Genomic DNA, 16258 nt, shown 5'->3' with positions numbered 1-16258 from the left:
TTTTCCTTTGACTGCCAAAGTATTTTCAGCAACTAAACTGATGATTTCTTCGTCATCATCTTCTTCTTCTTCAGCCGTACACACATTTTGCGGCTTCATTCGATTTTTACCGTACGTCGAAGGAGTCTGTCTCTCGAACTTCTTCGTTAATTCTTTGCAATATCGTTTCACATGACCAATCTTTCCACAGTGATAACATCTGGGTCCCTTTCTTGGCTTTCCATGATTCGATGTCATTGCTCTGACATTCGTTTCCAAAGTGTCCTTATCTTTCCGCTTGCTTTCCTCGTGTAACAATCGTTCAGTTACGACTTCAAGCTTCGGTACTTCAGCACTAGCCTCCAGAGCTGTAACTAGCATATCATACGAGTCTGGTAAGCTTGCTAACAAATGAACAACTTTACTTTCATCATCCAACGGGTCTCCAATAATTGCAAGTTCATCGAAAATTTCTGTCAAAGCTTTAACGTGCTTTTGAACAGATTGCTCATCTTTCAACTTCAAGTCATACAACTTCCTGCGTAGTGTCAATTTATTACTCCATGTCTTCTTTTGGAACTGGTCTGCCAACATCTTCCAAACCTCAGTAGGATCTTCTGGATCTGGTCCAAGCAGGTATAACAGCGTTGGTTCCACCGACAAAACAATCGTTGCTAACGCACGATCTCTACGCAAATTAAATTTCGGAATTTCTCTCTCTTCAGTTGGAGCATTTTCTCTTCCATCAACAATTCCCCAAACTCCATCTTTGATTAACGCCATTCTACACTGTACCTTCCAGGTAGCGTAGTTTGTTCCATTCAATGGTTTTATCAATACTTTGGTGCTTTCCATCGCCATTTGTTCCGTATTCAACTAATCCGGATAATCCGTTTCAGGTTTCCACAATACGATTTTTCGTGCGAACTTTACACCAATCCAAACCAAAATCAAAACAAACTTGTCGGACACACAAGATGGCTTCTTCTTCTTGAATATTATTTCTTTTAATATTCAATCTTCTTGGGCATAGACTGGGCCCATAACCTGTTGAAATGTAAACTTTATATATTTGCAGAGTTGCTTCGACTGCTCCAATAACTTTATGACTCTATGACTCTTAAATTTACAAGACGTTCTCCTATTTATATATTAAAGATAAGATACTCTAGAATGTTCTAGTATATTCCAGATGTTCTATATTTAGCACATTGTTCTCTATTTACTATTAGTAGTTTCTAGTATAGTTATCTTATTTCTGGAATATTCTCCAATGTCTCTTATATTTCTAGATAGTACACAAGGTTCTATAATGTTCTTACGGCAAGAGTGCCTATTTTCAACAGTCACTACTTGTTTTCTCTAAATTTTTTAAAAAATTTTTTAGAGTTTAAAATGCAAATTGAATATTCCTGCCGCATAAACTGCCTAAAAAGCCATTTTAAAAGTTGACGGTCTTTATAAACGGCCCTTAATTACAGCCGTTGATTTTCGAATCTTTGCATCATAATTTTCCTAATATTTTTTTGTAACTCTATTCGATACCACATTTTGATGGCTTTAAATAGCATTGATCTAAGCTAGAAAAATAGTACTGAAATCAAGTAAACCAACTGTTTTTATCAATAAAGCTGGTAACGCGTACATATAAAAAAATTCTTTACAGAACGAAATATGACAAGCTTACTTGCTCCTGATGCAACATGAACCGCGTCAATAAAAAAGTTAAGTGTTGTTCCATCAAATTGAACGCCAAAATGTCTCCATTCAAGCGGGTTATATGGTCCATGTGATGCTATTGCATGCTTAGACCTAAGACACAAGAGAAAGAGATTCTTTACGAACAAACAGCTTAAATCTACTTGATAAAGTGTCAAAAAATGAAAGAAGAGATATAAGAAGGAAACGAACATCTTCAGCGTACTGTTTTTTTTTGACGAAATATCGATATTTTCTAATCGTACATGTATTTCTGTGTGACCTTAATTTTGTTAGCATTGATTATAAGCATTTCATAGAACATTTTGGCAGTAGTTACAAATAATGGCTAAGATTAAAGGCTCCATGGGACCTAAATATTTAACACACAGATGTCTAATGGAGAAATCAACAAAAAGAAATAAAGTATATAAAAAAGTAGAGAATACTACATCATACATTGACTGATACTCTATCGTCCAATTTCTTGTTTGATAATCATACCATAGTGTTGGACCCAAGTTCTAAAGTTAGAATGAGTTCCATTAATTCCTAAATACAGTCACATTTTAACACAGACACTCTTTAGTATTCTAATTAAATTATCATTTGTTCATGTAATTTTTGTTATAATGAGGCTATACCATGCCATAGCCCATACTAGGCTGAAAAATACAGCTGCTCAATTGCTCTCACCCTTTTGCTGTATATAGATACATTGTGGAATATGCCTGCGTTCGGATTCTCGGGACACCGTAACATGTTCATATTACCTTGTTTTAATATTCACCACAGAAATATTAACCAGATTAAGTTTTGGAAGATATATACTTGTATAAAAGGAGAAGGATTAGAAGGATTTGTGTACATAAACCAAGAAAGATATTCCTTGTGTCACTCTTAAAGTGTTTTTTTGTGTTCTTTATCATCTTTTTGTCTAAGTATTGGCAGTTCTAAAAATGTGCTTATTTTTTTTAAAAAAAATCCTTCTAACATTAAGCTTACGCTTTTAAAACCTTATTTACCAATTATTTGTCCTTCTTGCTACTAACTCCAACGACACCAAGGAATAGTAATCATGATACTTACATCCTCATGCAAGACAGTTGTCCTTTGAGAAGAAGGATAGGAGGCAGTTTGTTGTTTCAAATCTTTTAGCAATAACTTTGCCCACAATGCAAATGTAATGCCTGAACAAGTGTCAACATCACTAGTAAAATTAAAAGTAATTAATAAGTCATACAGTTTAATAGGTAGCTGACTAAAATAGAGATTTACGTCTCTTTGTGGTTACGAAATGCATAATACAGAAAAACAGTTTAATGACCTATTGGTGGGCTGGTAACTTTTGATCTGTAGGATATTAACTCTAACTAGGCAATCACAGAATTAAAAAAATTGAATTGATTTCTCTTGCAAAAAGACCATTTGAGTGGACATTATCTCCTGGGCAATTAAATTAATACTATTTGGTGGATGAGTTATGCTGGTAAATAAATGCTGAGATTTTTATGGGGAGGGTCCTTTTCGCTTAAATTGTAACTATGGATTTTTTAGAACATGGTAGACAAAAAGGGAAAAACAAATTTTTTAATATAGTTTTTTCTCTTACAGATAGCAAGAATGAGTTTCATCGTTATTGGACAAAGCTGTCATCGCTGTCCCTCCATATACATACAAGACATTTCCAGGCCGTTCTGGGACGGACACAATTTTAGAATTAGCCGTAATAGTAGATTCACACTCTGAACTGCTGCCTGTATTCGAAGCTTCTGTTCTGCTTGCATCAAATGTAAACTTCCAATTAGGAATAGCCTCTAAATGGAATAGTTGCAAAATACAACGCGTTGAAACAGTTAAAGCATGAATCACACCTTTGTTTTGATGTAACGTGAATGTACACAGATTTGCCTTCATTAGCCTATTTACTTTACATGTCCCGGTGTTAAGAAACATTTCTGCCAAGATCGTGGCAATATGAAGTCTCTTTCATAACTTTTGTTAACGGCTTTTTTGCTTCCTCTCCCCCTTCTGCAAAAAAGGCAAATTATTACGGCGACTATAACATTGCCGCCATAACATTGCACCATGCCTAATGGCCGTTTTGCGTTGTTCCAAAAACGTCATTTACTTTTTCCATTGTGATGCAAAATCTGGAGCAATATGCTAATAAGAAATTATTTTAGCTCCCTACCCAAACTGCAGGAAGCCTTTAACTAGGAAAAACGTCTTTGCTCTCAAATAAAGTCATTTGAAACAATTGGTCCATGCAAAGCTTTTCTTACCAAATTTCAATTTTTCCGAACATGAAAACTGGACTGCAATTTCATTTTTGGTAACTGGTATTATTTGTAGAAAGTAAAATTGAAAAAAAAAGGGTCCCCCTCATTCCTCAAAAAAAAAACATAATATGGAAAAACAAAGTGCAGACGTGCATTTTTACATCTAATTTGGAGGTTAAAATACATTGGAAGGGGTGACTCAGAAAAATTCAAAAAACTTCAAAAGTTCTTTCACATATTTATGGTTTTTATTCCCACCAATTTCTCCCAAATTTAATTCTTACTTTTCTAATAGCTCTGTTTTCTAGGGAGAGGTGAAATGCTGAAAATGACTAAGACATCAAAATAGTAATTTTTATCACCTTAATAAACCATTCAACTAAAAATGGTCCAAAGATTAAACTGCTTCGTTTTTGAAAGCTTGGTACGAGTGAATAAAAAGGTATGTGGAATATTATTGCATTAATTCTTCTAGAATGTCTTTTGCGCAAATAAAGGAAGACGTTATTTTCGTAGCCATCTTGGCTTCTTGTTAAGACGTAAGAATCTGTTAGTGAGAGGTGGCGAAATTATGTATTTTAGACATAAACAGTGACATTTCTTTGAATTCAGGATATATTGTAGATGATAAAACAATGTTCCATTTTGGGACAATAAAAATACTCACCAGAACAATGACCATCTTTAAAATACTGACTAACAATAATAAAGTATACAAGACTGAGAAATACCAAAAACACCTACTAAACGCGCAGTATCCAAATACACTAGAGTCTGCAGTTGTGCCACACCACGCCCTAACTGCAGTGAGACTTGGAGGAGCATCAAAGGTGCAATCTTTGTACTCCTTTCCTCCATAACTAAATGGGTAATGGCAGTATGCTACTGTAAGTCCGGTTGTCGTCCCTCCGAATGCAAACGGCCGTTCTAAAAGTGTTTAAAATAAAGAAATAACAATGTTATTTTTATAGTAGAAAGTTTTCTTTCCTAATTTAAGTTTATAATTTAACTCGTACTATAGTTGAATTTTTAAAAATAAATTTTGCTGTCACATTTGTGCGTTTGTCAAAAAAAAATAAATTTACTTTGTGAAGAATCACTTTTTAGTTATGTTGGACCCAAAAATTAATTCTTAAATGTGATTGACTATTTGCCAATGTGATTGACTTTTTGCTAATGTGATTGACTATTTGCCAATGTAACTATTTGCCAATGTGATTAACTATTTGCCAATGTAATTGACTATTTGCCAATGCTGCATTTGCTAGCCAGTTATATCGGTATTGCTAGCTAGATGTTTCCTTTTTTTTATTATTAATTCTATTATTGTTCCAAACAGGCTAAATCGTCGTGACATTAACATTTTGCAACTTTATATCAAAAAATGTTTAAATACCCTTTTAGGAGTGGCCATGGCTACAGAGTTGTGAAGTGTGGTTCGTGATCTATATAATAACACGCCAGTTCCGTGTCTCTGTGACAAGCAAACAGGATGTGTTGTTTTTTCTAAAGAAACAGCCGCGGTAACATGTCACTTTTAAACTTTAATTTTTTATTCTGTCTTTTGTGTGCTTTTTTAAATTGTTTTCAAATTTTTGTTTTAAAAAAGTCATGGTTAATTTATTTTATTGTTCTCATAAAAACTTTTGTGTAATGATGTAAACTTTATTACACAAAAGTCACAGGTAATTTTTAATTAATTTTTTATTACTCCCGTAATATTGGTTTTATCTATTCCCGCTTGAATGGAATTAACAACAAAACTTTTTGATGAAAAGAGCAATGAATTTCGCTGTTTGGCTAAAACAAATCACGTTATAAAATAAAGTGAATTAATTAGTTAATTTTATTGTATGTGAATTTAAATTTACCGTAACGGGAGCTTTGTTATAAATTGTTATACGAGTAAAGTCATAGGCAATTAACGTTATTATTATAGTTGTCAATTTCGTTCAAAAGTTTTAATTGTTTGCGCCTTTCAAATGAAACTGACAACAAATGATTTTGTGATAAGAAACATAGAATAAATTTTAAATGTTTTTAACCTTTTATATCTCCACGGGATTTCGTTTAAAACGTTTCTTTTTCAGCCGTCTTAAAAAAATTACCGACAAACCTTTTTGTTATAAGAAGCACAATAAATTTAAGTGGATTATTCCACGGGTTTAAATAACTAGTCTATATAATAATACGCCAGTTCCGTGTCTCTGTCACAGGCAAAGTGGATGTGTTATTTTTTTCTAAAGAAACAGCCGCAGTAACATGTCACTTTTGGTAAACTTTTATTTTTTTTCTGTCTTTTGTGTGCTTTTTCAAATTGATTTAAAATTTTTGTTTTAAAAAAGTGATGGTTAATCTATTTCATTGTTCTCATAAAAAGCTTTGTGTAATATAAACTTAATTACATAAAATGCACGGGTAATTAATTTTTATTATTCCCTTAAGCACGTGTCTATTGTTATATGAAAAACATATTGGTTTTATTTATTTCAGCTTAAATGGAATTACCAACAAAACGTTTTGATGAAAAGAACAATGAATTTTATGGTTAATTTCGCTCACTATTTCGCTGTTTTTTTATTCGGTATCTATAGTGGATTTTTACACGGGTCTAAATACTAGTCTTTATAATAATACGCTAAGTGTGTCTGTGTGTCTGTGACAGGCAAAGTGGATGTGTTAATTTTCCTTTGATGCTGCCGAAAAATGCATGTCTAATATGTTAAATTTTCTGATGTTACGACGCGACGAAAATAACACTACATTAACGTTAATATCCTATATTAAATTAATGAAGCCATTACAGTGCACCTAAAACTTTGAGGCCAAGTAACTTGGAAACGAGGTGGTGACGTCAATGATTTTTCACCGCGTAGGTAACTTGGGACAACCTGGGACCAATTTGGGTAAGTTTTTCAAACCTGGATCCCCGAATCCGTTTCGGAATGGACGGGCTGATGACGTCAGCAAAAGTTTTAAACCCTTATATCTCATTAACCGCTCATTAAAAGCACACGATCATATACATTTTCTTGATCAGCGCTTTAAGCTTTACGGGGCAATGTGAAAACATTTGGATGGGTTGCTGACGTCATCAAAATTCAAATAAGATTTCGTTTTCATTTTTATACTGCCTCAGTGGATTTTTACACGGGCCTTACCGACTAGTCTTTATAATAATAACCGTCGTTTGTCTGTTTGTCTGTCTGTTACGGAACACGAAATGCGATATATAAAGGCAGGCGAACCCGTGGTTATTTCAACGGGTAGACGACTAGTTAGAAATAAGCAAGAGCGGGATAACGTTTATACATGGTAATTTTGAGAGCAAATTTGAACTTTATTTCGTTCATTTTGATTACAATAATTAATAAAATTAATTGAAATTTAAGTTGTTTTATTTGTTTAAAGTTTTAATTTAGCAAGGTGGTATGCAACAGACTAAATAACTAATTTTTGGTATATAGATTTTTATTTCACATGATGCAAATTGTAGGTTTTGGAAATTTCGTGATCATTTTCTTTTCATTTGATCCAATGAATTATGTTATCTTGTTATGTATGTAATTTTTCTAGTGATTAAAATTTTATGGGTTTTGCTCAATTGTTCTTGGTGAACCTTGATTTACTTTACAAGTATTTTGGCAGATTTAGTTTTTTACATTTCACACTCCAATTTTCTTTGACACTTTTGAGTTTATATTTTTTTGATGCTCCAGCTGGTATCTTAGGCTTTGTGTTTCTGAGGTTAAAATTTAAAATACTGCAGGTTAGCCGTTCCAAAATAAAATTACTACATTGATTGTTTTAGCTGTTATTATCAGCAAATCTTAAACTCAGGATGGTTAGAAGTAATTATTTGAACCTATTTGACAAAGTTGACATCAAATCTAGTCAAAACAGTAGAGACATTGACAAAGTTAGCGTCAAATCTTATCAAAATAATATAGACATTGACAAAGTTGACGTCAAATCTTATCAAAATAATATAGACATTGACAAAGTTGACGTCAAATCTTATCAAAATAATATAGACATTGACAAAGTTGACGTCAAATCTTATCAAAATAATATAGACATTGACAAAGTTGATGTCAAATCTTGTCAAAATAATATAGACATTGACAAAGTTGATGTCAAATTTTGTCAAAATAATATAGACATTGACAAAGTTGATGTCAAATCTTGTCAAAATAATATAGACGCTGACAAAGTTGATGTCAAATCTTGTCAAAATAATATAGACGCTGACAAAGTTGATGTCAAATCTTGTCAAAACAGTAGAGAGGAGGGTAAAATTGGAGGTGACTTAATATGTGTGAATGAATGTTGCCATGACCACGGGTTAACCCCAGCTATGTGAAGGAAATGGGGGAAATGGCACATTGTGTGGGTCTTTGGGTGTTGCAGGGAGTTGTCTGATGAACGCGGACCCTAATTGGGTGTGTAGTTCAAAATGAAAAGTAAATACTTAAGGACTCTTCATCTAAGCCATGGTCTCTCCGGGAAATAATAGACAGGGTTTTTCCATCGATACTTGTGAGGCTAGCTATGTAAATAAATGTGGTATTGCATATGATGAAAAAGAAAGCAACCTACTCTCTTCACAGAAATCTCCCCAGTGTGACATCGGACATTCACAAGTAAATGAATCGTCATTATAGCCTGGTATGCAAATACCATTGTTCTTACATTTTCCTTCGTCGCAGCCAGTATTCTGAAAAAGAACAAGTTATCTTATATCAAAAATTTCAACTTGCTTTTGAATCTTTTACCTTCACTTTTCGCTTTTGTCAATTTAATGTAAATAATGATTTACTTATTGTAGAGAGAACTTCTTTAAAATTTATATAATATAGGTTAACTTTGTGTTTTATTGACTGTAAATAACGTTATTTTAAAGTTTTAATTCTATGTGAATTGTATGACATATGCCTAGCTATTTATTTTATTTTCCTAAACTACTTAGAGTTCATAGGAAAAAAGACATTTGTTGTAACAGAACTTCTTTAAGAAATAAATTATCTAGCAGGGGTTATATTTTATTCGCAACCTGTCTAAATACTGACCATAAACAATTGTATCATGTGTATTGTATGATTTATGACTATTTTGTTTTATTAAACTGCTCACGGGTGATATAGAAGAATGTGACTACTTTGCTCTAAATTACAGTTTTTTAAAAATATTTCTTTAAAAAAAAAGGATTGCCATAATGGCGAAATTCTAAAATTTTTGTAATATCAGTTTGGTTTCTTTAAATAATATGGATGGAATACTATGATATTATAGACGTTCAGAGACATTGGGTCTCCATACATAAAACAAAAGATTTCGTTAATATTGGGAAATGGCCAGAATGGGGAAAATTTATGAAGGTCATATCCTGGGAACCACTCGAGGTAGGAAGTTAAAAATTTCAGAATTTCCATATCTTATTGATCTTATTGATATAAATGTGTGGTAAAAATTTCAACAAAATCTGTGAAGGTCGACATGGAAGCATTGGTTAAGTTGGCATGGAATGACCCAATAAGAAATCTACAATCCAATATAGATTTTTTATCAAGTAACGTCTTTAAAATATCTCTAATCTTCCTCTCCTGATTAAGGATCTTGTTTATATATTGCTTAATTCCAGTTCATATCTCAACATTCGTGAATCGAAGATTAAACTCTGCGTGCACAAAAAGTCAAAAGGAGGATTGCCTCCTTCTAAAACTATTATCTCTGCAATTGGCACTCCAACATATAATAAGCTCAGTTTCTGGTTGCAATGTTAAAGCCCTTAACTGCTAATTCATTCTCTGTCAAGGATTCTTTCTTATTCACTGACGAAAATCGTAATCTCTACATGGCTAGTACATATATATCCATAGACTCTTGACGAGACTTTTAATATACGTGTGTCTCTGCTATATATGGACACTAACTTGGGCGATTTTCGTACTTTACTCAGTCAGGCTACAAAAAATTATGTTATAATTTATGTTATATTTTTTGATGATTATAAAAAGCACATTAATGGCATTGCAATCGGATCCCCTTTTGAAACCGACCTTGGATAAACTTATTCTCCACGAACGTGCCTGCTTTGAAGACTGCTCACCTGCATACAAACTAACAATATATTGACGATGCTATGTAGATAATTTTTTACCAGCTTTATATCTTTACCATATAAATATGGTTTAGTGTATTCTTTGTTATTTCATTCATTCACATCAATTTGTTATTTTTCTTGTACCTGCTGAGTTTTCTCTAGATTCTACGTCAGGATAAAATTTCTTAAAAACGTTTCATCGAAAAAGTGGCTATTGTGTATTGTTATCCAGTTTTTTTGTGTCAAAAGAATTATCAATAATATACACATACTGTCTGTTTCCTTGTCTACTTACGATGTTCCTAAAGAACAGGTTCTTATTATATTTCCATATGTAGGTTCTGTTTCACTGTAGCTAAGCGAGGAAATAAGAAAACTGTTCCATAAACAGTTAACTTGTTTTCTTTGAAATTGTTCGCCATGTTTGTGGCTTTGGGGCGTCGTACACAAATTTTTTTGTAGTGGCTGCAACTCTACTTATGTCGGTAAAACTATACGTCAATTGAAGGTAAGGTTCTGTAAACATTTTTGGTGTATCACACCTCACTGATGAGAAAATTGCAACTCAATATCTTTCAGCAGTTAATGACTCATGACGTTACCCTACGCTGACGAAATAAAAGTATTAAAAAGTAAAAAAAGTAAAAATAAAGTATAAAAGAGTTTCCTTTTCTAAAGAGAATCTCCTACTTAATAGGACTATAACATTAGCGTCTTTCTATTTACTCCAATAATATTCTCTATCCTTATTTATCATTATTTTATATCCTTTTAAATTTAAAACATACAAAGTTGTTATTATTTCTTTTAAAACATTTGTTTTTCTAAGTTGTGGTGTGGTTTGGCAGAATTTGACAGCTTTTCTAACCAACATATCTCTCCATTTCTTGTTTTATTTGGAAGCCCAATTTATGAATAATGCTGAAAACAGAATAACATTTAATTCTCTGAGCAATGTTCCAAAATGCTAATTATGTAACGAATTGTAATGAACATTTTAGTTAATTCATTGACAACAAATACCTTATTTCATGAAATTGACAAGTCAAGAAATAAACGCAAATTAAATTAACGGTCATGAAATTAACGCGGTTCATTAAATTATTTTAAAAAGTGCGTTTAATTAACGCGGTTGAGCAAGGTTGTTTTCAAAAATACATTTATGTAACGCGAATGTGAGAATAATTACGGCCAAAGTAGAATCCACGGTAGTGAAGTGGTCTACTCTATTATAAGGCGGTTTGGAAATCGAAAAAAAAAAGATTTTGTTGTTTGGAAAGGCAATGTTAAAAATTATATAATTTTAGAAGAAAAAGTGCTTTCAGTTAATTTTCCACTTTGGATCAGAGTATGAAGATTATACAAAAGCTATTTTAAAGATCGGTGAAAAAGAGAGCATCGTTGAGCTATCGTTGATAAGGAGGAAGTAGTAGAAAATTTGTAAAAGAATTTTATTTTCTTATTTTTTTATTAAGGCTTTTATATATTATAGAAAAGTCACCAAATTAACAGTATTTCAATTAACGAGTCATGAAAATACCAGTCTTTAAATTAACACTGCATTAACTTAAGGTTCATTAACTTAACGTTCATTAACTTAACGCGAATTTTGAAAAACCGTGATAATTTCATGAGTAACGGAATAAGGTAATAACAAATGATAAAATATATAACAACCAATCAGAACAAAGGAAGCAATCTTTTAGCCCTGTCGCGTTCAAAATGCTGTCAGATGATGTGTGCGCGTGGCCTTGTAATTATGGAGCTCGCTTCGCAATCATAAGGTTCGTGGCTCGTTCAACAGCACGGGCATGTTTAGCAAGTGTCTTTACCACAGCTACGGGTCAACCCATGCCATGTGAGGGAAAATGGGTAGGTAATGCCGGCGTATACTTAATGTATACATTCTGAACACAGGACCTACATTGATAACAGTGTTTCAAACACTGAAGTGGCTATATTCTGTATAAATATTCGGAATAGTAATAGTAAACTCTCCACTGATCATAAAAAAGGACCTCTATACGTCCAGTACAACTCGCTAGTCAGTAAAATTACTTATTTCTACTTTACCTTAAGAGAAACGTGAATCCAGCCAGTCTTTTCTACCATCAATGATTTATTTGAATACATGTTATCTTTGAAGAGATGACATTCAACAAATTCATGTACTTGCATTCCGTCAAACATAGTTTCCATTGGTCCAGCATTTGCTCCAAAGCATGTGGCATTGAGCATGCATTTTTTGACACACGCTTTTTGATTTACAGCAGTGGTGTTTAGAAAATTGTCGGTTATATTCAAAAAAGAATCTTCGGTAGGCTCACCAGCAAAATATGCAAAGAATGACTTTCCGCCATCATTGGTAGCATTTCGACACAAATATTGTGATTCACACGTTTGTGCATGTGCAATGGTAAACGCGCTAAAACAGAATTAATGAATGAATGTAATAATAGAAAAATAAGAAAACAAAGTAATGGCGCCAAACCTACTGCTACTATGGGCGATACTACTCCTTCTTTATTTAGCAAGTTGTACATGATGTCCAAACTTTCTTGCACACGTGTTTCCTTTTGTGACTTTTCTAACTATATTTTACTTTCCTACAAATCGATGGCTTTGGATTAGTTGATTTTGAATTTTCTACCCCTTTAAGTTAGCCTTCAAGTTGTTTACACTTTAATAATAGTTTCCTTAAACGAGCAATAACGTTCTTCTGAATCACACCATAACAAAATTTTATCTTTTACCGATAATTATTTGCACGAATTTATTCACTACGAATAAAATGTTAGACATAATTTGCACAATTTAACATTGAATAAAACTGGTTCACTTTATTTATATTAGTTGGTAAGTAATTAAATAAATACGGAATAGGAAATTTGACGTCTCTGGGGATTTAATCTTAACGGTTCGTTCTTCTTGCCCTTCGATAGTACCTAGGTTACATTAGCCCAATAAACCCATAACAAATAACCCCTATGCAGTAACATCTTTATATCATTCTTTTACAAACGTTAATAATAAAGGGATGAATAATGTTTTATTTCGTTTTAGCTTGCAGAAAGAATATAGATACAGTTTAAAGCATTTACGAAATCGCGGTATAGTTCGAACAAGGTTTTTAAATGAAAAAAGTTTGATAAATCTTCAATTCATTGTGGGGACACCCTTTCCCCTTTTCGATATCATTATGGTATTCATTTTAATAAGTAAATTATACCAAGTTAAATGGACCAAAGAAGGCACAATAGTCCAAACTCAGACTGTAATGTGAACGGGTTCCACCTGACGCTGGCACTTCAAGCAAGCAGGGAATCGTAGCGAGAGCAGGGTTATCCTGCCTAATTAGCAGCTGGAAATACATTGTTGGTCTTAGTTGCTGTAAATGTCAATTTGTGGTGAAGAAATGGCTACAAATGTAATGATAACACTTCTTGAAAGTGCGACGGAATAAGGGCTTGAACCTGAGACCTTTTGGTTACAAGTCGAATGCTCTACCACTACCCCATCTCCGCAATTTTAAATAATTCAAAGTAATTACTGTGGAGTGTAGTCACAGATGTTGGTGTGTAATGTTAATGATTTGTCCAGAATTTCTCAAATTTTTAATTTTACCTATATGTATATAGATTTGCAGAAAATAAATATTCTCTACTTACGACAGTAACAGAATCACAAAAAACATCGACATTTGTAATGATACTAAATTTTCATGTCAAAAAGTATTTGAAAACTTGAAAGAGTAGTGTGGAATATTTTACAATGCTTATCAAAAACATTTTCATTTATGAATGCCGGCACAGCTAGAGAGAAATTTATTCATTGAACATTTACTTTCATCAATTCAATATAGTTCAATAGTAATTAATAATTTTAATAATATTTTATAATAAATTTATAATTCTAACAATTTAATTTTTGTTTTTATTTGTTGCTATGCTGGTATAACTTTGACATATGTCACTAGTGAACAAACACTTTCACAATGTAGCTACTAATTTTTAACAAGTACCAAATCCAAGATTTCTTTAGTTTACTAAAAACATGTTTTGGTCAAACCTATAAACGCATCTTGAAATGGGAACCTTAGATAAGATAATAAGTCTTTTACAAAAAATTGTTTCTTTAGCTCTCGTACGGCATGGTATTAAAAAAATAAAATATGTGCATGCGCAAAATATATACAGAAGTAAAATAAAATGACACATATAAAACGAAACACACCGAAATATAGGCTTAAAACCAGTTGAAAGAACTATTCTTCCCAAATGGAAATGTCTCGGGTCCTAAGATCTGCTGTTCAATCTTCAGCATCTACGCTCTTGAGGTAGAAAGTTTTGATTACAGCATTAGATAAAAACAACAACTCAGGTGCGGATTTAGACCATGTCAACTCCTCGGAAACGATTTTATCTAATTCTTTTGCTACAAACAAGTCGATTTTTATTTATTTTAGGGCGGGTTGTATATGTTTTATTCGTATGTAGATAGCTGTGTCTTTTTGTTATATATACATCTAGAATGTTATAAAAAGTACTTCATGCTTTAGGAGTATTAAACAACATTTTTGTTTTCGTTATAATGTAAAAAGTTCATTTCACTTGTTGCTTGTTACATTGGTTAGCTAACACGTGTCACAAGTTCATTGAGTCAGTTAAATTTTGTAAAAAAAATTTAGTAGGCATTTATTTAAAAAAATTATCGTGTAGTTTTAGTGTAGCTATAGCTAATTCTGTTACCTATTTTATCACAAGTCTTGGGTGTGGAAATTGCCTATGGCTTTGTGTTCATTTTGAAAAAACGTTGATGATGAATGATTTACGAATTCTTGTATTACGTGTACTGATAAAGCTGTTGGCTTCTACTGTAAGTGCACTCTTTTTTTGCCCCTAACCTTCTTTCAAAAAACCCAGCGTAACATATGAAACTCAGACAGACCTGATTCTGGTTTCATATTTATATATACATACTTTTTTTGGTGTGGAAGCTAAATACCATCAACTGGAAATTTGACACCTGATCACTTTAATGCAACTGTTCAATCCCGTTTTAAGCCCTCTTGTGACAAAGCAAACAATAGTTTTTCCTGATCTTTTTATCTTCCTGATCATAATGTCAATTGTGATACCTTGCTTTATGTCTATGGGGCATAATAATTTTTATACCATTTTTTAATATATTAGTAACATCTAGTGCTTTATTTCGTAGGTTGTAGATGATTATGCATGTATACCGATTTAATTTTCTTATTTCTAGGGTTGTTCCCTGTACATCTGTTTTAAATACACCACATAAAATTGGGGACAAAAACACCTAATGAAGATAGCAAATAATATTAAGAAATCTGGCATCAATGAGGTGTTTCGACCAACAAAATCACGATCCAGTCAACGTCCAACAAGAATAACTTTGAAGCTGTGTATGGTATTATGTACTTGTTTACAACTGGATATAAATATTACAAGAAGTTTCTTGTACGATAAAAAATCCCTGTAATTAGATTAATCAATAAAAATAACCAATAATGTAAAATTTTGAAAACATATTTTGAAATTAAATTTCATCTTAAGGTTTGAAATGAATCAATAAAAACAGTTAAAACTGTTAAGAATAGAAACATATCTATACACATATCATACAGTATTTACACTACGTTCTTATAAGGTTATCTGAGCATAAAAAATTAAGTTATAATCATAAAGTCCTTATATGTATATTATAAAATAATCAATCAGACTTTGATGGTTAATGTGTGGCTATTGTATTCTTCTTTTGTATTTAAATCTGGTGTAATGTCTTTAATCCAGAGCGCTTCCAAAGTCATTAAGCGCTCTGACGCCAAAAACATTAAACTTTATGAGTATAGCAAATTCAGGCTAAACATGTGAAAAATTAAGACTAAACTTGAAGTTCTTGTAAAACAGATAAGTCACACAGAAGCGTTAAACAGCTGTTACTCGTTTGCACTTTTTTCAATAAGTTCAAACTACAGAACATCACATTAGAGGCTTAAAACGTTCGAGCATGTTAAGAAAATTTTAAGCTTTTGTTAATACCAAGAAGTACCGAAGTGCTCCCTTAAACTGCAACAACTACAAAAAAAAAAGAAAAGTGGAGCTTTCTTCTAGTTAAGGGTTCTTATTAAAAAAGTGTATTAGCCTTTATGAGCAATGCAAACCAAGAAGTA

General features: G+C 32.4%; 1 protein-coding gene and 1 long non-coding RNA gene across 2 annotated transcripts; one reads left to right on the top strand and one right to left on the bottom strand.

The window, feature by feature from the left end:
* Window positions 1-1337: 1337 nt before the first annotated feature.
* On the bottom strand, window positions 1338-13815 carry LOC130625621 (uncharacterized). Its single transcript, XM_057440719.1, has 8 exons — window positions 13731-13815; window positions 12136-12487; window positions 8559-8676; window positions 4704-4886; window positions 3290-3494; window positions 2767-2887; window positions 2137-2201; window positions 1338-1791 (listed from the first exon to the last, which is right to left on the bottom strand). Exons 1-8 carry the CDS (start codon window positions 13760-13762, stop codon window positions 1602-1604), a joined length of 1266 nt encoding a protein of 421 aa, XP_057296702.1. The 5' UTR covers window positions 13763-13815; the 3' UTR covers window positions 1338-1601.
* Window positions 13816-14312: 497 nt separating this feature from the next.
* Window positions 14313-15745, top strand: LOC130626028 (uncharacterized). The gene is made up of 2 exons (XR_008981797.1): window positions 14313-14937; window positions 15328-15745. It is a non-coding gene; the product is annotated as an uncharacterized LOC130626028 (long non-coding RNA).
* Window positions 15746-16258: the final 513 nt, after the last annotated feature.

Source organism: Hydractinia symbiolongicarpus, chromosome 14, assembly GCF_029227915.1.
Source record: "Hydractinia symbiolongicarpus strain clone_291-10 chromosome 14, HSymV2.1, whole genome shotgun sequence".
Taxonomy (NCBI): Eukaryota; Metazoa; Cnidaria; class Hydrozoa; order Anthoathecata; family Hydractiniidae; genus Hydractinia; species Hydractinia symbiolongicarpus.
The sequence above is the reverse complement of the archived record's forward strand: the minus strand, read 5'-3'. Positions and strand labels throughout refer to the sequence as shown.